The sequence below is a fragment of the Dendropsophus ebraccatus genome, chromosome 12 (genome assembly GCF_027789765.1).
Source record: "Dendropsophus ebraccatus isolate aDenEbr1 chromosome 12, aDenEbr1.pat, whole genome shotgun sequence".
NCBI classification, from domain to species: Eukaryota; Metazoa; Chordata; class Amphibia; order Anura; family Hylidae; genus Dendropsophus; species Dendropsophus ebraccatus.
The window spans coordinates 28447431-28467838 of record NC_091465.1 but is presented as its reverse complement, the minus strand read 5'-3'; the positions used below and the strand labels follow the sequence as shown (position 1 = coordinate 28467838).

Genomic DNA, 20408 nt, shown 5'->3' with positions numbered 1-20408 from the left:
ATGGAACGATAATTGGCCAGATTGTACGATTAACGATGTCGGAGTAAGGATTTTTTTTCATAACGATCAGCGTTTAGAGGGTACGATATATCGTACGGAAAAATTGTTTTGCAATCGTTTTAAGATCGCCCACCCGCAGCCCGGCCCCCCGCTCATCCGCAGCCCGACCCCACGGTCATCCGCAGCCCGACCCCACGGTCATCCGCAGCCCGACCCCACGGTCATCCGCAGCCCGACCCCACGGTCATCCGCAGCCCGACCCCACGGTCATCCGCAGCCCGACCCCACGCTCATCCACAGCCCGGCCCCACGCTCATCCGCAGCCCCCTGCGCCGGCTCGATCGCCGGAGGCGAGTACAGCTCTCTTCCAGTGTACTTGTCTCTCTGTCGCTCCATAGGAATGAATAGAGCCGCGGGTTGCGAGCTGACCCTGGGCTCTATACATAACAGCTGGTGGGGTCTGATACAGAGATTGCCGGGGGTTCAGGGGTCGGACCCCCCATGATCTCCTACAGGATAGGGGAAAAGTTCATTCTTCCCGGAATACCCCTTTAAAGGAGGCTCCTGAACTCTTTATAACCTCTCTGGTAAGGGAGATCTGAATTGGTGCTTACAGAACATTGTTTTACATTTAAATAACATCAACCCCCTCCCCCCCTTAAGCCCCCAACATGCAGTCCCATGTAATAAAAAAAACTCTCACCCTTTCAACTCACAGCCCCATGTAAATAGCATTGCCCCTCTTTTTAACACTTCAAAATGAAGTCCTGTGTAAAAATCCTTCCCTTCTCCTCCTCCACAATACATACAAGTACATAGTTACTCATCTCCCCTGAGCCGTGTACAATGCCCCATGTAAATCAGTCCCCTCCCTTGTATCTCCACTCCTGAGCCCCAAGCACACAGTCCCATGTAAATACCATCACTTCTTTCCTTTCAGCTCCCCCAACATAGTGTCACCCTGCACTCTCCCCACATTGCCTCAGCCCCCCACAAGTACAGCACCTCGGCCCGCCAGCTGTTGCAAAACTACAATTCCCATCATGCCTAGCCAGCCAAAGATCAGCTTTATCTGTCCAGGCATGATGGGAATTGTAGTTCTCTGCAGTGAGCACGAGTCCAGAGTCCGCCCACGCTGCCGAGTCACATGACTGTGGATGTCACATGACCTTGTGACGCCAGCGGGTCCTTCCCGACTGTAGTGGTATCCTGTACCTGGGCTGGGGGCGGCCGGGGATGAGGGACGCGGAGGTCACATGGCCTTCACCGCCGCCAACCAGCCGCAGCTCATCCGCAGCTGTCAGAAGGACGAGCAGTTCCAGGGCAGCCTGCGGGGCCGGGCACACGAGGCCTTCCAGGCGTTCACAGGTGAGTCCTGCGGCTACATCCGCCACTATCACACTACAGCTCCCAGCATGCTTTGCACCTGCTACTGTCTCATCACATACCTGGGGCCCTCCAGCTGTTACATAACTACTGTTCCCATCATGCCCTGCAGCCTGGAGAGCCTCAGGTTGGGGATCACTGACCTGGGATCATGTGGTCAAGAAAGGAGGGCAATTTACAGACATGTAGTCGGGTCGGGTTTGCAGTGTAGGTGTATGGGGAAATGATGTGTATGTGCAGGAAGTGACCCCATGGTAGATGATGTTTGGCCCCTTAATATCAGTGTTGCCCCTGCCAGTACATCTATGGACAAGCCAGACCAGTGTCTCTAGTACCCCCATGTGATGAGATGTGCCAACCAGGCACCCCATTATACACATATGGTCACACTCACACTGCTGCTTAAAGTGACTGTACCACCAGGTCCAGGCTGAAGCATTAGAGGCGGGCCGACCCACCCTTAGTGGGAGGAAACCCTAGCCCCTATATGATAGGGTTCCATTGATTCTAATGGAGTCACGTCATGGAGGGGCTGGGGTCTCTTCCCACTGGGGTGGGTCGGCCCGCCTCCAGTGCTTCAGCCTGGGCCTGGTGGTACAGTCACTTTAAAGGAGGAGTCCAATATATATTTATATATATATTCGCTCCCTGGCTGCAGGCTGACGTGTATACTCACCATTAATGATCGGCTTCCTGCGGCACGGCTTCATTCTGGTAGTAAGGCACCTTTGGGGTCCCGCTGGCGCCCATGTGCCACCTTCTCCGGCTGGCCTGCAGATAATGAGACTCATACTCTTTAATGCATCGCTATGGAAGCGCTCTCATAGAGGTGCAATGGAGACCCCAACATCCGGTGCTCAAAATCAATGGGGAAAAAGAGGTTCTGAAAAATCGTGATGTCACCTGAACAACGCCATACCGCCACAGGAAGCCGATCATCAATAGTAAATGTATATACCAGCCTGCAGCCAGGGAGGAAAGGACGGCTCCCCTACTAATGTCTGTCACCACTTCCTTCCCAGATCAGACCCCCCCCCCATAACAATGTGACTGATCTGTACGTCCCAGTAATAATCCCCCTTATAGCCTGTTATGATGCCCCCTGTACCCTTGAATAGTCAGATTTTACCCTGTATCCAGGCATGTCCTATGTGACTAATAATAATGCCTGTATACATGTATCCTCCTGCATTTACAATGCTTCTGCAGCCAGTAGATGACTAGATATTTAGCTTTTTTTTTTTTCTTCTTCTTAAAGGTGCCAAAAAATGGCTGCAGTGGAGGAAAGAAATAGAACTGTCCTGCGATCTCGCCTACTACACACTGACTACGTTTTCAGGTAAGTCGTTTGTTAGGTGAGATGTGTCTGAAAGTTTTGGAGGTTTCACTTGTCCTATTTTAATGTAATGGTCACTAATACTTCAATTATTTTACATAAATCAATAGTATATAGGAAACGTATCTTATCGGATAAAAATGCTGTCCACCCACATACTCCTAATTTTCCTAAAAAAAAAAGACAGGTCAGTGCGCTGAGAGATTGGGTTACAGCTGCCCATAGAAGTTGTTAGAGAGGGGACAGAGACAGACTGCGGGAACTTGTTGCAGGTATTAGCTAGATCTTACCTTAGGGCTTGAGTCACAGCTTACACTGCTCAGTTCTTCTCTGTAATGTCCTTCATGCTGCTGCTTCTGATGGTGTGTTATAAAGAGAGAGGGATGCAGGATTCCCCCTTCTGTGTGCAGTGTATGGGAGACATCATAGAGGCTAGGCTCCACTCTCTAGCTTAGGAACAACCTATATAATAGAGCTGGTGCTTTCTTAGGGGAAAACTAATTTAAAATGTCATATACAAGTTATCTAGTGAGTTTTAATGTGCATGTAACGGCTTATACTGAAAAGTTATGTGAAAGTTCAGACTTGCCTTAAAGGGGCTATCCAGCATTAGAGTGCGTGCACACTGAGCAATTCTCGCGGATGCCGCAAGGAATTGAAGAGGAAAGATTTCTGCTATTCGGGCGGGTTCAGACTACGGAATCCGGCGGATTCTGTTGCCTGTACGCGCACACGGCCGCGCGCCCTCTATACCATTCTATGCACGGGCGGATTCCGCGTGACATGTCAATTTTTTCGCCAGATAGCGGAATTGGCCGGCCCATAGAATGGTGTCTAAGGAGCTGGTGGAAAGGTGCGCAGCTGTGAGCGCGTACGACCAACGAAATCTGCCGGATTTTATCCGCGCAAATTCCGTATTCTGAACCCGCCCTTCCAGAGCAGAATAGGAGCAAAATTCGAGTGGAATGCAAGCGGAATTCAAGCAGAATTCAAGCCCCATTGACTTCTATAGGATTCCTCTAGTGGAAGAAGTGACATGTCAATTCCTACGGCAGAAAGTTCCTCAGTGTGCACTAATAGGGCAGAAAGCCCATTAAAATCGATGGGAAAGAGCAATGTTGCAATTTAACTGGCTGAATTTTGTGAGTATTTTGTGCATGCACCCTTATAAAACATGGCCACTTTCTTCAACAACACGCTTGTCTCTCGTTTGGGTGCAGGATTTGCAACTCTCTTCCATTTGAAGTGAATGGCGTTTAATTGCAAACCACACCTGAACTGGAGACGAGAGCGGTGCTGTCTCTGGAAGTAAGTGGCCATGTTTTTCTAATTCTGGATACCCCCCTTAAAGGAGTTGTTCAGGATAAAACAAGAGGAAAGGTTTCTATGGGCAGCTCCTTCCCTTCTCACATGAGGTCCATTGGATTTCGCACACTATAACTATACGACTGTGTGTTTATTTTCTAGGTTACCAGACTCTCGGAGAGGAGTATGTTAATATTGTGCAGGTGGATTCCTCTTAGAGGAAGGTGCCTTCTCTGCTGCAGCGCACTTTACTCATCTGCTGTCACACCCTACTCCCCTACCTACTGGACAAGGAGCTGGTGCGGCTGGAGCACGAGCTGCAGATAGAGATAGATGGAGTACGGGTCCCGCACAGCAACCTGTCCTCTGGATCCCATCACCGCTCATGGATGTGGAAGTGGATGCACAGAAAGATTGCGGCTTTCTCCGACCAACAGAAAAAGACATTGGTAAAGGCCATGTATATATTCAGACAGAGTATTACTTTCCTCCGAAGGTTTCATCTGGCTTTATTCTACATGAATGGAACGTTCTACCATATTGCCAAAAGGATTACTGGTATCAGCTATGTAAGTATCTGATGTTTCAGTCTTCTATGGACAATGAGATGTGATTTATTATAACACCGCCCTACTGTCCCCTGGTGGCAGAAGAGGGTACAACAGGGTGGATTGAAATATAGCCGATCAGTTGCAGGGCTCAAAAGGTGTATTCCATTTTGGTGCCTAGGGTACTGTATTGAGCTGTGCCAATGATCTGCTAGCATCATACCACATATATTTTACCATTGGAATGGTAATGCATGCAGCCACGTTCCATATACATATTTGTATAAGGATTTTTTTCCCTCATGTCTCGCAGCTCCGTGTGCGGGGATCACCTGGAGATGACGGTGTTGTGCGCAAGAGTTACAGCCTCCTTGGTGCCGTGTCGATGGTTCATCTCCTGTTGCTGGTCTTTGTTCAGATGCAGAGCGTTCAGCACAAGCAGGAGGCTCAGCAGAAGTTTAAGCTGCATCGGAGAATGTCCTACCAGAGGTAAGGGTCTCCACCTTATGGACCACCCCCAGCTATGGCTCATTTCTTCACCCAATAGTTTTCCTTTATTGATGGACCTATAGATAGCTAGGCCCATGTGTTGGTCCATTAGCAGTGCCTCATTTAAAGATTATAATCATGGTATCTTCTTTATTAACCCTTAGTGACCACTGATATGGCTTTTAACGGTGGTCACTACTAGGCCTTATTCCGATCCCGTTGGCCTCTTATGGCGGGATCAGAAAAAGGATCTGCCCTACTACTGCATCGCAGTATGACAGCTTATCTTCAGCTGCCGCACTACTCCATCGCAGTATGACAGCTGCTGTAACCACCCTACAAATCATACCAGGGGCATGTAACAGTCATGTGATGAGGTTTTACTTACCGATCTGATTACCAGCAACGAGGTCCAAGCTTTCCGATCTTTTCCATGGCAATCCTGGGGGCCTTCTTAAAGCCCCTGGGCCTGCCATGGATACGCCTCTGGCATGGCTGTGTAGATTGCCTGTCAGCATAATGTAAACAGGCAGTGTATTGTAACAGTGGTCAGAAGATCACTGTTTAATGTACTTTAGTGTAAAAGTGAAAATAATTGTAAAATAAAAAATAATAAAATACACCCCCCCCCCCATAATAAAAATTACTTTGTACTCCCCATTCAAAAGAAACTGCTACATAAAACATAAAAAAACACAAAAAACAATACCATTATTTATACCGCATAGCGGGAAAAAAAACAGAATTGCTGTATTTTGCCTAAAAAAATCATAAGAGACCAAAAAATCGTGTGTGTGTGTGTGTAAAACTTGGTATCAATAAAAACTATTTATCTTACTGCAAAAAAAGAGCAAAACCATCTCCGACACACAAAAGGTAAGGACACTATGGATCTTGCAATGTGACAACAGTTTTTGTCTCCAAATGCTATTGTGGCCACGTTTTGGTTTTCACATTTTAATACAAGAGGAGAAGTTAGTTGGAAGAAAGATCAGAAAATATTACCTTACTAAAAGAGTAGTAGGAACAAACTTCCAGCAGATGTGGTAGGTAACCTTCCTGGGAAGAACATATATCTATCAGAAGATAATAAGAAAAGAAAAATATTAGGTGGAGTAGCTGGACCAGGTCTTTTTTCCCCTGTTGGTCCCTCCATGGTTCAACAGCAATACCCGGATTTGTGCCCGGAATACCAAAAATGTTGAAATTGATGTAGAAATTGGTTTATGTTCCTAGATCCCAACCACATGAGAAATCCTACCAGCGGCCTTCTAAATGCACATTGTGCTTAGAACACCGGCGGCACAGTACGGCCACCCCATGTGGGCACCTCTTCTGCTGGGAGTGCATCACCGAGTGGTGTAACACCAAGGTAAGGCCTCAGGCGATACCTACCAGATATTTCTACCAGAATCTCCAGCCTATCTAACCTATCTATCTCCAATCTAATCAGAGTCCCTTGTTACAGTGAGGACTGTATATATGCAGGGGAATCCCTTTAATCTGGCATTATATAACTAAAAAGCTAAATCTCATAATCCACCACTTATATTCTCCAGAGCTGCAGCATATTGTATGATGATGATAAGTCTGTTGCAGTGCCGGATGATTGGAAATGTTTACTCACTAATGCTGTGTAGACATACCTCTACCTTAGTGGTAGTCGGGGTTCCTCCTCTACAGCACGTCCCAATTTTCTGTATCTAAATACACTACAAGGCTATGTTCACCCTACATTCACACTATAGGTCACTAGACTGACCAAACAATATGCCAACAGATACGGCTTTATACATGTAAGGGGTCCATTGATTTCAGTGCAGTGAACAGTCTACTAGTGACTGGATTTAGTCCATTTCAGAGATTAAAGGGGTACTTCGGGCGTGTGGTTATTTTTAGGGTATGGCCGGGGAAGGGGTGGAAATAGAGGCCGTCTGTCACTTACCTCCCCGGTTGCGGCGTCTAGTCCCGGATCGCAGGGGCCCCATTCTCCCATCCGGCCGCCGTTTCCTGGTCTGAGCTGCGGCTTGAGACGCGACCTCCGGGACCCGGCGCTGGAACCGGGGAGGTAAGTGACTGGCGGCTTCTATTTCCACCCCTTCCCCAACAATACCCTAAAAATAACCCCCGCCCAGGTCATGTTTTGAGGATTTCCTTAGTATTTAACAGGTGATATAATTATACTCAGTGCATCAGGTATTACCACAGGTGATCTTTGTATGGGAAATCCTCAAAACATGACCTGTTGGTGAGGCCTGAGGACTGGAATTGAGAAGCACTGTCCTAGACTATGTTTGGTAGTGTAACCTACTTTATAGATGTGAATGTAGTATACGTAACATTGTGCATAGGCAAAGCTTTTATGGGCTTGTAGGAACGTCAAGATGTCAACGCTTACATTTACACTCCATTTACATTTACACACCAGGAGTAGAGGACCATGCACACCTAATTTTCATACTGTATTCCTGTGTGGGATATCATCGCCCTCAGCCCAGGTTGTAATATAAACTGGATCCCTTTATTAAAAGAAAAAAAGAAAGGGTATTATAATTTGTGTAAGACTTGTGAAGATGGGGTGTCGATCCACATGGAAATGACTAGTCCTAAGGTAAGAGTGCATTTGCATGTAACTGTGGAAACCTTGACCTTTTAGGTATTTTCTGAACTGATAACAGTATACTGAATAATGTGGCCATTATCAACTTCAGAGCGTTGCTTTTAGGGTGCCTTCACACGCACCGGATCCAAAGTGGGACCGGAGCCAGGAGCCTCACATGCAGCCACGGCGCCGAGCAGGGGGTTGGATGAATGGCACTGGACCCGCAGCATATTTCGCTTTGAATTTGAAGCGTGAAATCCGCTGCGGATCCAGTACGTGTGAAGGCATCCTTAAGGTAGATAAACCTACACCCCCCCAAAAGCTAAACACTTTGGGGAGATTTATCAAACATGGTGTAAAGTGACACTGGCTCAGTTGCCCCTAGCAACCAATCAGATTCCACCTTTCATTTTTCAAAGAGTCTGTGAGGAATGAAAGGTGTAATCTGATTGGTTGCTGAGGGCGACTGAGCCAGTTTCACTTTACTCCATGTTTGATAAATCAGTCTCGTTGATCTGGAGCTAGCCACATTGACATTCTCTTTAAAGCTGCTACCTCAAGATTGCTTCAATGGATTACAAGGCTAGCTTAAAAAATTTGGGCTACTTCCATATTATTTCTAAACCCCCTCAGAAGTACCAGCAGTATGGTCCAGCCATGTCCTGCGTTTTGTATGTCTCATAGTATTCAGTGGTAGGCGATCGATTTTATCCGCTGCTGTCAGTTACAAGGTAAGGATGACCACCACCACCTTCTTTAGAAGCCTTAAAGGGGTTATCCTGGCTTACAAAAACATGGCCACTTTCTTCCAGAAAAATCTTCTTATGATTTCAGCCCCCTTTTTAAAGGGGTTTTCCTTATTTCACAAAGTCATGAAATATTGCCATGACATGTTATCTTGTTATGATCAGCAGGTGACTGATCTCTAGGACTACCACACATCCCTAAAATGAAGGGGGTCCTAGTGTTGGTGTGCTGCTGCTCCCCTTCTAAGCTTTAGCCTGTACAATGGTTCCCAGTGCCTCCTAGCTATGCAGGGAACTGCAGAACCACCTTACTCATTTATTAAATTTGTTTTCCCATCATAATTTCATTTTTAGGACATTTGCCTCAATCATTAAGCTAGCAATGGGAGCAGAGTGACAACTGATCTTAAAGGGGGTATCCAGCCTTATAAAATGAATGGACTAACCCAAGGATAGGAGATCAATATTAGATTGGGGTTTGACCTAGGGCTGGGCGATATTGGCCCAAATCAATATCGCGGTTTATCGCGGTTGTAGCTGCGGTAACGATAATTGAACGATAATTATGACACACCCATTTTTTTGCAAACCACACCCACTTGCTATGCCAAACGAGCAATATTTTGATTAAAAAAAGTAAAAAAAAAAATAAAAGTAATGTCGTCATTATTAGGGGGTCTCAGCAGAGACCTGGACGTGTATCTACAGGGGGTTACATAGGGAAAGGGGTGTATGACTGTAAAGGGAGGGGCAGATATGGGGTGTATTACTATACAGGGGGGCTGATAGCAGTGTATGTCTATATGGGGGGCTGATAGTGTATGACTATACAGGGGGCACGGACAGGGGTGTATGATATACAGGGGGGTGGATAGGGGTGTATGACTACAGGGGGGATGATAGCAGTGTATGACTATACAGGGGGGACGGACGGGTGTATGATATACGGGGGGCAGATAGGGGTGTATGTGTATACGGGGGCTGATAGCAGTGTATGACTATACAGGGGGGACGGATGGGTGTATGACTACAGGGGGGCTGATAGTGTATGACTATACAGGGAGGACGGATAGGGGTGTATGACTACAGGGGGGCTGATAGTGTATGACTATACAGGGAGGACGGATAGGGGTGTATGACTACAGGGGGGCTGATAGTGTATGACTATACAGGGAGGACGGATAGGGGTGTATGACTACAGGGGGGGGGATAGGGGTGTATGACTATACAGGGAGGACGGACAGGGGTGTATGACTATACAGGGAGGACGGATAGGGGTGTATGACTATACAGGTAGGACGGATAGGGGTGTATGACTACAGGGGGGCTGATAGTGTATGACTATACAGGGAGGACGGATAGGGGTGTATGACTACAGGGGGGCTCATAGTGTATGACTATACGGGGAGAACGGATAGGGGTGTATGACTATACAGGGAGGACGGATAGGGGTGTATGACTACAGGGGGGCTGATAGTGTATGACTATACAGGGAGGACGGATAGGGGTGTATGACTACAGGGGGGGGATAGGGGTGTATGACTATACAGGGAGGACGGACAGGGGTGTATGACTATACAGGGAGGACGGATAGGGGTGTATGACTACAGGGGGGCTGATAGCAGTGTATGTCTATACGGGGGCTGATAGCAGTGTAAGTCTATACAGGGGGGGCTGATAGCAGTATATGACTAAACGGGGGCTGATAGGGGTGTATTACTATACGGGGGGCTGATAGGGGTGTATTACTATACGGGGGGCGGATAGGGGTGTATGACTATACGGGGGCTGATAGAGGTGTATGACTATATAGGGGGCACATAGGGGTGGATAGAGGTGTATGACTATATAGGGGGCACATAGGGGTGGATAGGGGTGTATGACTATATAGGGGGCACATAGGGATAGATGGTGGATAGGGGTGTATGACTATAGGGGTGGATTAGGGCTTTATTACTATATAAGGGGCACATAGGGATGAAGGTATGGGAAGTACAGTGCTGCAGCTTAGGAGGAATGAATGGGCTGCAGCAGGCAGGATGCCACACACATAACTTATAGGAGACATTGCTGTGTGCTGCAGCCCATTCATTCCTCCTAAGCTGCAGCACTGTACTGTTGCTGTAATGATGCTGATGGAACTACAGTACGGCAGCCTCCCAAATGCTGCTCCACCATATCCTGCCCGTGTCCTCCCTGCACACACAGGACAACAGGTGCAGCGCTTCCCGGTCATGTGTGTGTGGTGTGAGACCGCTAGTACGGGACAGGACTGATGGGGGGGGGGGCGCTCGGACGGGACTGGGGCGGGGGCGTTCGTACGGTACTGATTCGGGAGGGGATACTGGGACGGGTGCAGGCGCATTGGTAACGGGCGGGGGGGCGCTTGTACGGGCCGGGGTGCAGGAGGATGGGGCACTCAGACACTCTCACCACTGCTGCTCCTCCTCCCACCTCCCGCTCTGATACCGGTGTCCCTGCACATAACGTGCAGCGCTCACGCCAGGCCGCACGTGTGTGTGTGTGTGTGTTGGGGGACGCTCTGACAGGGGGAAGGTACTGACAAGCCGGGACTGGAGCGGGGAGGAGGCGCTCCGACAGGTCGGACAGCTCAGACCAGGAGATAAAAATACAAAAATACCGCAGATACCGTCCTGGCCAAGTTGAGGTCGGTTAACCGACGCCAGAGACGGTATCGGTATTTTTTGCGGTATACCGCCCAGCCCTAGTTTGACCCCTGACTTCTCCACTGATCAGCAGTTTGACGGGGCTTTGACACTTGGACCCGCAGCTCTGTATATGCTAGTTGTATATGCACACATCTGACATTGGAGCTGGGGATCCCGGAGCAGCAAGGTAGCGTGTCGAGGGCACGAGGAGAGGTAAGTTACGTTTCTTTATTATGTTCCTCCCTGCCTGCTGGAAAATTTTAAATTGCGCCGGACTTCTTCTTTAAAATGACTCTGTATCCACCAACCCACCCCACCAAACCGCTATGACCATCCGTTTGATTAGAGTAAATCCTTACTGGTCGTGTCTTTTAAAATGTGCCCAGTGCCTTGGTTGAAACTTTAAACTTACAGCACTGTGTCATACTGGCGTGGCCTAGAGTGTCTTTGCCCCAGGTCTGCGACGCCTCTTCTTCTTCTTTCTCCCCACCCTCCTCCTCATTAGGAACACCCCCTGGCAGGATTTCTCCTATTTATCACCTGTCTAAACACTGCATAAGAGACATAGCGACATAGGTGCACTGTTTAGATATCCTGTTTAGAAATCCTGCCTGGGGTCATCCCTAATCATATTAGGGGGGAAGAAAGGAGAGGGGTTGCAGACCTGGGGCGAAGACACTTTAGGCCATGCCAGTATGAGACAGTGCTGCAAGTTTAAAAGATAATTTCTTGCTCTAACCAAGGCATCGGGCACATTTTAAAAGACACGACCGGTAAGAATTTACTCTCATCAAAAGATGGTCCTAGTGGTTTGGCGGGGCAGGTTGGTGGATACAGAGTCGCTTTTAACCCCTAGACGACCCTGGGCATACCCATACGTCCAGGATAGTCTACGGGCGTTCAGAGACGTTGGCCCGGTCCTCCTAAGAGTTAAGTATAGGGATTTATTGATCAAGGCCGATGAGGCAGGGAGAAGCCACATGTTGTTCAGGCAGCGTAAAGTCAGTAGTTAGCAGTAGTGGTATAAATACCCTTTAAGCAAAAAGAAATAAACTAAATGATCCTTATGTTGTACACCCTGTCCAAGATCCCGAGCCCATGAAATCTCAGATATAAATGTTTCCTGCTTTTGCACTCTGGTACATTTCGCAGTTGTTCAGCAAACATCCCCACGCTCCCTGTCTGTGTACAACCACCATCGTTCCTACACACACACGCTGATCTTACAGGATGGCAGACGTCAGCGACGTGTCTACAAGGTGACAGTGACACACTATGGAAGCCGTATGTCTCGCTTTACTTCATGCGCAGCTGTGTTGTTTGTTCATGACTGATGCCGTTACATCGCAAATGACGTTGTATGCAGAACGCGCCGTAATCGCCTAATTAATTCCTGTAAGAAGTGTCTGGAAACAAGTGACACGCCATCTGTGCTCCTGATTTACAGCGCTCCACGTTTATTATGAGCATCCTAGTCCTTGACTTAAATGGGTCACTAAAGAACAAGATGGAAATAACAACAGCTTTATATTAATGTTAAACACCATGGAAATAGCCCATTTATCACAAGTCACTGCGATCAGCTGATCATGTCAGATCTGACTGGAGAACATGAATGTTAAGTTACAACATTCTGACGGCCAGAAGCTTTACAGCTTGGACAGATATTTTAGTTGCGGCCGCTGTATACGTAAAAATGTGTTCATTCATAACAGGATAGGGGCATATCTTCTAATGGTATAGAGGAAAGAAAGGGGGATCACACTGTTTTTATAGGTGGGATCGTGCATGCTCGGCCACTGCTGCGATCACTGTCACTTTTGTTGCTGCCCATGGTAAGACAAACAATTCCTTCCATCCTTGTTCAGTCTCCTTCCCCGGTTTTGAGCTGCTGCTTTTTGGTGAAGACACAAAAATCGGTGTGTGAGCTTTCTCTTCCCCCTCCTCCTCTGGGAGGATTAATCACAGTGAATTCATCAGCAAACTTGACCCTCAGCTTTACCAAGAAGCTTCAAAGTTGCAGATACAGCCAGCCAGGGATTTGTTTACATCAGCCATCTTAGAAGGGAGGGGGGAAGAGGGGGAGACAGAGAAGGAGGCTCACACACAGCTTTTTGTGTCTTTAGCAGAAAGAAGCAGCTCAGAACTAGGGAAAGGAGATTGAAGATTGAGATTATGTTTGAGTGGTAAACCCCTTAAAGGTCTGCATTACTGCTGCACTTATTTTCAACGTGTAATCAAAAAGGAAAAGAACAGCAGCAGCACAGCAAGGAAGGGGTTACATAAAGCACTTAACTGCACCTGGTATAAGAAGAAAGCCTTCATCTAACTTTTGTGATCAGTGGAAATCCTCTGCAGAATAGAAAAACTTTACCTTGCATGCACACAGTCCAGGGTCTCTCTCTTTCTCTGTCCACCAGCCGTGCACATCATTACTAAGCCCATCACACTTCCTGTGTTCCATCTTGTCGTGTGTTACCAGAGACAGATTTTATCTAACAACTGGCAGTGGACCGCGGAAATGTGAGACATCGATTGGTCAAGACTTTAGAACTGCTTTGCTGAGGTTATGAGTAATTTTATGTAAATGATGTGAATTACAAATACATTACAGATCACACGGGCTTCAAATGGAGGGAAGTTGTTTGATCCATGAACTATGGTAAAGTTGCTGAACATAGTAAATGGAGTACATTCAGTATCGATTATATTGTTATATCTATATTCCTCCGTACTTACTATACAATCCCTTCTTTTACAGGCCGAGTGCCCACTATGTCGGGAGAAGTTCCATCCGCAGAAGCTGGTCTACTTGAGGCACTACCGATGACTTTCCTAAATGCCTCCGCCAACCCAATGGCTTCACCGGACGTCGTCTTAAGCAGCTACGTTACTACTCACGTTTAGGGATGCGGTTCTCTAACCCATCACATAAAAGCACAACTACTCCAGCCCAGGCTAACAGTGTGAGGTTTACAGCATCCCTGACACCATAATACTCTACTGACTTGATTGAATTGACATAAATCTGACAAAGTATATAGTATAAACTTATACTAGGCGTGAATCAAAAGTCTAACAAGAAGCAGATATTACCAGTCTGTTGTTTGTGCTGAACTTTATGTAGGTCTGTATACTGGTTGCAGTGAAATGGGCTTTATTGTAATGTGCTGCTTGCTACGCAATATGATTTAGCAGCTCGGATACATGTAATGCATCCCAAGATGTTGGCTGGTATATTAGTTATGGAGATCAGCTTTCCTGGGGCTATATGGTACCATCAAATCATGGTGAGTCCTGTTGTGCCCTATTGAAGCATGTGAAATACGGACACATTTTTGTATCTGTATAAGGGCAGGTTCACACTACGGAATTCTCGCGGACAATGTCCGCGGAATTCCATCAGCTGTCCGCCCGCACATCTGGGCGCCTTTCCGCCGGCTCCATAGACACCATTCTATGGGCCGGCGTATTCCGCTATATACGCTGAAAGAAGTGTCATGTCACTTCTTTTAGCAGATTCGCGGAATACGCCGGCCCATAGAATGGTGTCTATGGAGCCGGCGGAAAAGCGCGTGCCCGTGCGGGCGGACAGCTGACGGAATTCCGCGGACATTGTCCGCGAGAATTCCGTAGTGTGAACCCGCCCTAACAGCCACAAATCCTATTCTGACTGCTGGATCTGATGACGCAGGTTTAGGCTGGGATTGCGTCATGTATTACACCAGTGTGAACCCAGCCTAAAGCTGGCCATATACCTTCAATAACTGACAGCCAAACGTTCCTCATACACCTTACCCTGGTGGGTATAGTTGACAGAATTATTCAGTGTATGGGGACCTTAAAGTGTAACTGTTTGTTTTGCAGAAATCAATGGTAAATGCAATTTTAGGAAACTCTGTAATATGTTTTAGAAGGCAAAAAGCCTATTTCTGTAATCAAAAAGCTATTTCGTACTTAACCCCTCTCTTCCTATCTGCTCATTATCAGGAAAAGCCTCTACATTAGAGGAGCAAAGTGAAGAAGAGTTTGCTGAGTGCATTACAACCTATGGAGGGGGGGGGGGATAAGTGAGCAGAGAAGTAGCTGTCCAGTTTGGAGACTGTAAGGGCACATTCAACGCTGGATTCACGGGTCAGTGCTTATCTGGGAGCTTGGTGAGAGAAGATTGCAGGATGTGGTGTTTTATACAGCCCCGCTTTTCTCCCCTCCACGCTCACCCACCTCCCTCGGCCTCTCCCCTCTTCATAGGGCATAATGGACACAGAAATACTGCCTCTTCTGAAGTGAGGGGGGGGGGGTGTTAGGAAAACAGCTTTTTGAGTACAGAAGGAAACTATTTTGCTTAATAAAACATGTTAGTTTCTTGAAATTGCTTGTACTATTGATATTTATTGATTTCTGAAAAATAACTTTAAGTGATTTCGAGTCTATTGCAAAAAAGTCAACAGTGCTGGAAGCTTAGCAATTGTTGAAAGATAACTTGCAGCTTCTCCATAGGGAATAATTAAAGTACTACGTGATCATGTAGTCCCAGCTTAAAAAAAGTGCCTGTCCTTTATTAGAAAAAAAAAATCTTTGGACATACCCTAAAGATATACAAAAAAATGATTGGTTGGTGTCTGGGGGTTCAGACCCCCACCAATTGCCTGAATCGGAGGCATGAAGCTGACCATCTTGTGGCAGGAGATAGGCAATACACGTCTATAGAAGTCATCTGCTGTTACGAAGACAGACCAGTAAGAGTACACGCTCAGTGACTGCTTCTCGTGATCAGTTGGTCGCTGAAGATCAGTCTTTTGCCATATGTTTAGGAGATGTTCCTAGTTTTTATTCAATGACACTGCCTATTTATAGGCCGCACCTGACATTAACAGGACGTACGTAGCCTAAACATTTGGCTTATGTGTGTTTCCTCGTGGGGTTATTTCATGTTCTATGTATCTTCCCACCCGAGTCACAAGATGCCATTATAAATGTATTATCCTATGTGATGTCCTACAGCTATCTTATAGAGAATATAAATATTAGACTGGAAGAAACAAACACTTCTGTTCTCTTCCAGCAACATATCATCATTTTCTGAATTCTTGAATTAATATATATATATTTTTTTTAAAGTGGGGCATAAAATGCATTTAATAGTACAGAAATGACCCTTTTGATTCTGTAACCCAGGGAATTAAAAGTAAACTCCACTAAGCAGCTAGATATGAGACATAATGGGATAGTCCTGTCCACATGACATTCATCAGAGCAGCTAAAGGTCTATTTACACAGGAAGATTATCTGCCAAAGATTTGAAGCCAAAGCCATAAAGACTATAAACAGAGATCAGGTCATAAAGAAAAGACTGAGATTTCTCCTCGTTTCAAATCCATTCCTAGCTTTGGCTTCAAATCTTTGGCAGATAATCTCTGTGTAAATGGACCCTAAGGGTTATATCCATCTTAGAGCTGGATGGCATATCCACGGGATGGATAGAATCAGGTCCCACATCTTACCCAGAATATCAACTTCTTTCTTAGAGAGGAGTGAACCCTGAACGCTCGGCCTTTTACTTTTATGCTCATCTCTACTCTTTACACCAGAGGTAGGGAACCTCCAGCTGTTGTAAAACTACAACTCCCATCATGCCTGGACAGTCAAAGCTTTAGGCATGATGGGAGTTTAACAGCTGGAGAGCCAAGGTTTCTTACCCCTGCTTTACACCTATCCCACCTGATAAGTTGGCAGCTACAAGTGAAGACTTCAATTCCCATTGAAGTGAATAAGAGTTAGGGGAGCTGCTGTGCACAGTGGGGCAGCATTTACTAATGCTGCCTAATACTTGACTTAAAGGGGTTATCCAGCGCTACAAAAACATGGCCACTTTCTCCCTACTGTTGTCTCCAGATTGGGTGGGGTTTTGAAACTCAGTTCCGATGAAGTAAATGGAGCTTAATTGCAAACTGCACCTGAACTGGAGACAACAGTAGGGGGAAAAGTGGCCATGTTTTTGTAGCGCTGGATAACCCCTTAAGGGTACAAACACACACGGCATATACGCTGCGTATTTATTGCTGCGATACGCAGCAGATTAGATCTAAATAACTGAACACAGTATCAAATCTGCTGCGTATCTGCTGTGTGTGTTTGTACCCTTAAAGGGGTTATCCAGTGCTACAAAAACATAGCCACTTTCTTCCAGAGACAGCACAACTCTTGTCTCCAGTTCAGGTGTGGTTTGTAATTAAGCTCTATTCACTTCAATGGAACGAAGTTACAAAACTCCACCCAAATTGGAGAGAAGAGTGGGGCTGTCTCTGGAAGAAAGTGGCCATGTTTTTGTAGCACTGGATAACCCCTTTGAAGCTTAGACCAGGCAGCCTAAAGATGTACCAAACTTCTCACAGTTTACACTACAACAGCGGTTTCTAACATGTCTAGTAAGATGCATTACATTTGTCGAGCTGCAAGGGACGCATTGGGTGACGTACTTTTTACGACAACGGTTTGCACCAAAATAGTTGGTTTTGCACACATTGGCCTAGCGTTATAATGACAGCTGCTCCAGATGCACTAGAATTATGAAGTAGGTAAAATCTCTAAACACTTGTTATACACAGTGCAGTGAAAAGAATAGGAAATCCACATCGTCCAATAAGGGAGCTTAGTTTATAATGCAACAGTAGGCAAAAACTGTGCCAAGATGTTGGCACTAGTGTTGAGCAAACCTGCTGAAAGTTCGGGTTTAGCAATAGTCCTCTGAACCTGACTGCTCGGCCTTTCACTCCTGGCGTCTGGAGAAGTGGGATGCCGCCCTAGGGAGTGCTGGAAAACATGGGCACAGCGATAGGCTACATCCACGATCTCCTGGCAGTCCCAGTGCAGCATCTGACTTCTCCAGACGTCAGGATTCTAATGCCGAGTTGTCAGGTTCGGAGGAACTTTTGGCAAGTTTGGTCAAAACTAGTTGCCACTCAAAGCAAGATAATGGTCAACACAGACTTATGCTACGTTTACACGGAACGATAATTCGCCCGATCATACGATGTCGAAGTAACGATGTGTTTTTCATATCGATCAGAGTTTACGGTACGATATATCGTACGGAAAATTCGTTTTGCGATCGCTTAAGCCTATCTCACACATAGGGTAAATCGGTGAACGACTGTTTACACGGAACGATCTGCAAATTTTTTGCAAACGATGAACGACGATTTGAGAACTTGTTGAAAGATCAAATTGAACGATTTCTCGCTCGTCGCTTGATCGTTCACAGCGTTTACACGATAATCGTTCCGTGTAAACGCAGCATTACACTAGACAGTGTACAAATGCATCATATTTATCAAACAGCCTGAGCCACTGTAATGAATCTGGAGCATTTACAGCAGGGGTAGGGGACCAAGACTCTCCAGCTGTTGTAAAACTACAACTCTCATCATGCCTGGACAGGCATGATGGGAGTTGTACTCTTGCAACAGCTGGAGAGCCAAGGTTCCCTACCCCTGATTTAGGCTATGTTCACACTACGTATATTTGAGTCAGTATATGTATATTTGAGTCAGTATATTTCAGTCAGTATTGCAACCAAAACCAGGAGTGGATTAAAAACACAGAAAGGATCTGTTCACACAATGGATGAAGATTGAGTGGATGGCCGCCATTTAATGGCAAATATTTGCTGTTATTTTAGAACAACGGCTGTTATATTGAAATAATGGCAGTTATTTACTGTTATATGGACGGCCATCCACTCAATTTCACCATTGTGTGAACAGATCCTTTCTGTGTTTTTAATCCACTCCTGGTTTTGGTTGCAATACTGACTGAAATATACGTAGTGTGAACCATGCCTTAGGGCAGGTTCACACTACAGGAATTCTCGCGGACAATGTCCGCGGAATTCCGTCAGCTGTCCGCCCGCACATCTGGGCGCCTTTCCGCCGGCCCCATAGACACCATTCTATGGGCCGGCGTATTCCGCTATACGCTGAAAGAAGTGTCATGTAAATTCTTTTAGCGGATCGCGGAATACGCCGGCCCATAGAATGGTGTCTATGGGGCTGGCGGAAAGAGCGCGTGCCCGTGCAGGGCGGACAGCTGACGGACTTCCGCTGACATTGTCCGCGAGAATTACGTAGTGTGAACCCGCCCTTAGAGTGTGTTTAGGCTAAGTTTACAGTGCCTGAGAGTTGGGCAGTATATTCCACCCCATCCATTTCTTCTAGGTCATACTGCTTGATGGGTGAGGCACTAAAAGTGGCTAACACATATAGGGGGAGATTTATCAAAGATGGTGTAAAGTGAAACTGGCTCAGTTGCCCCTAGCAACCAATCAGATTCCACCTTTCATTTTCCAAAGCGTCTATGAGGAATGAAAAGTGGAATCTGATTGGTTGCTAGGGGCAACTGAGCCAGTTTCACTTTACACCATGTTTAATAAATCTCCCCCATAATACATGTGGTGCAAGTCATGGAATAAAGTTTTTATTTTTTTTTTCTCCAACCAGAATTCCACATTTCTATAATGTATTTTATTAAAAAAAAAAAAAATAAGATTCAGGTGGGGGGAAAAAACCCTTTAATCTTGGCAGATAGGTATTGATCATGCATTGCAGGTGGCTGTTTTATCAGATAAGCTAATGCCAATAGCATTTCAGAATACGACTTTGCTCCATGATGGGGGGTTAGTATACACAGTAGGCAATGTAGATATCCAGCACTTACTGAGCAGGGCCCTAATAATGCAGACATAAGAGTTTGCTTGTACTTTATGGAGCTGCACATACTCAGCCACTGACTACTAGTGATCGGTGCCAGGCGTTGGCCACACTGCATCTACTTGTGTTTTATTGTTCTTGTTTGACATGAACTGTGATTTAATGTTGATTAATATATAAATGTAATGTTCACACAGGGTATTGTTTTACTTGTGGAATTGTCAGACTGTAGAAAGTTGCCTTGTGTATGTATTAGGCCTCATGCACGACAGTATATTGCACAGTATCCTAAACTTGGTGGATAAGCTATTGTAACATGGCCGGTCCGATGCTGTATATAGGACAATGTTTCCATTATAATGCTTCCACAGAAGAACCTGATGGGTGAAACAGAACCACGCCTGGAAATCTGCAGCTGCACCATTTTAAAGGGGGTTTTCTGAGCGAAAACTATTGATTGCCTGTTCACGGTGTAGACTTATGGTGAATTTAAATAGACAAATTTATCTGACAGATTTTTGAAGCCAAACCCAGGAACAGACTATAAACAGAGATCAGGTCATAAATGAAAGGCTGAGATTTTTCCTCTTTTCAAATCCATTCCTGGCTTTGGCTTCCA

General features: G+C 46.1%; 1 protein-coding gene across 1 annotated transcript; it reads left to right on the top strand.

Annotated features, from left to right (window-relative positions):
- Window positions 1–1163: 1163 nt before the first annotated feature.
- PEX10 (peroxisomal biogenesis factor 10) lies at window positions 1164–14560 on the top strand. Its single transcript, XM_069947614.1, is given in 6 exon segments — window positions 1164–1368; window positions 2645–2725; window positions 4190–4596; window positions 4889–5064; window positions 6301–6436; window positions 13843–14560. Coding segments are annotated over 6 exon segments (981 nt in total). The 5' UTR covers window positions 1164–1256; the 3' UTR covers window positions 13912–14560.
- The last annotated feature ends 5848 nt before the right edge of the window (window positions 14561–20408 follow it).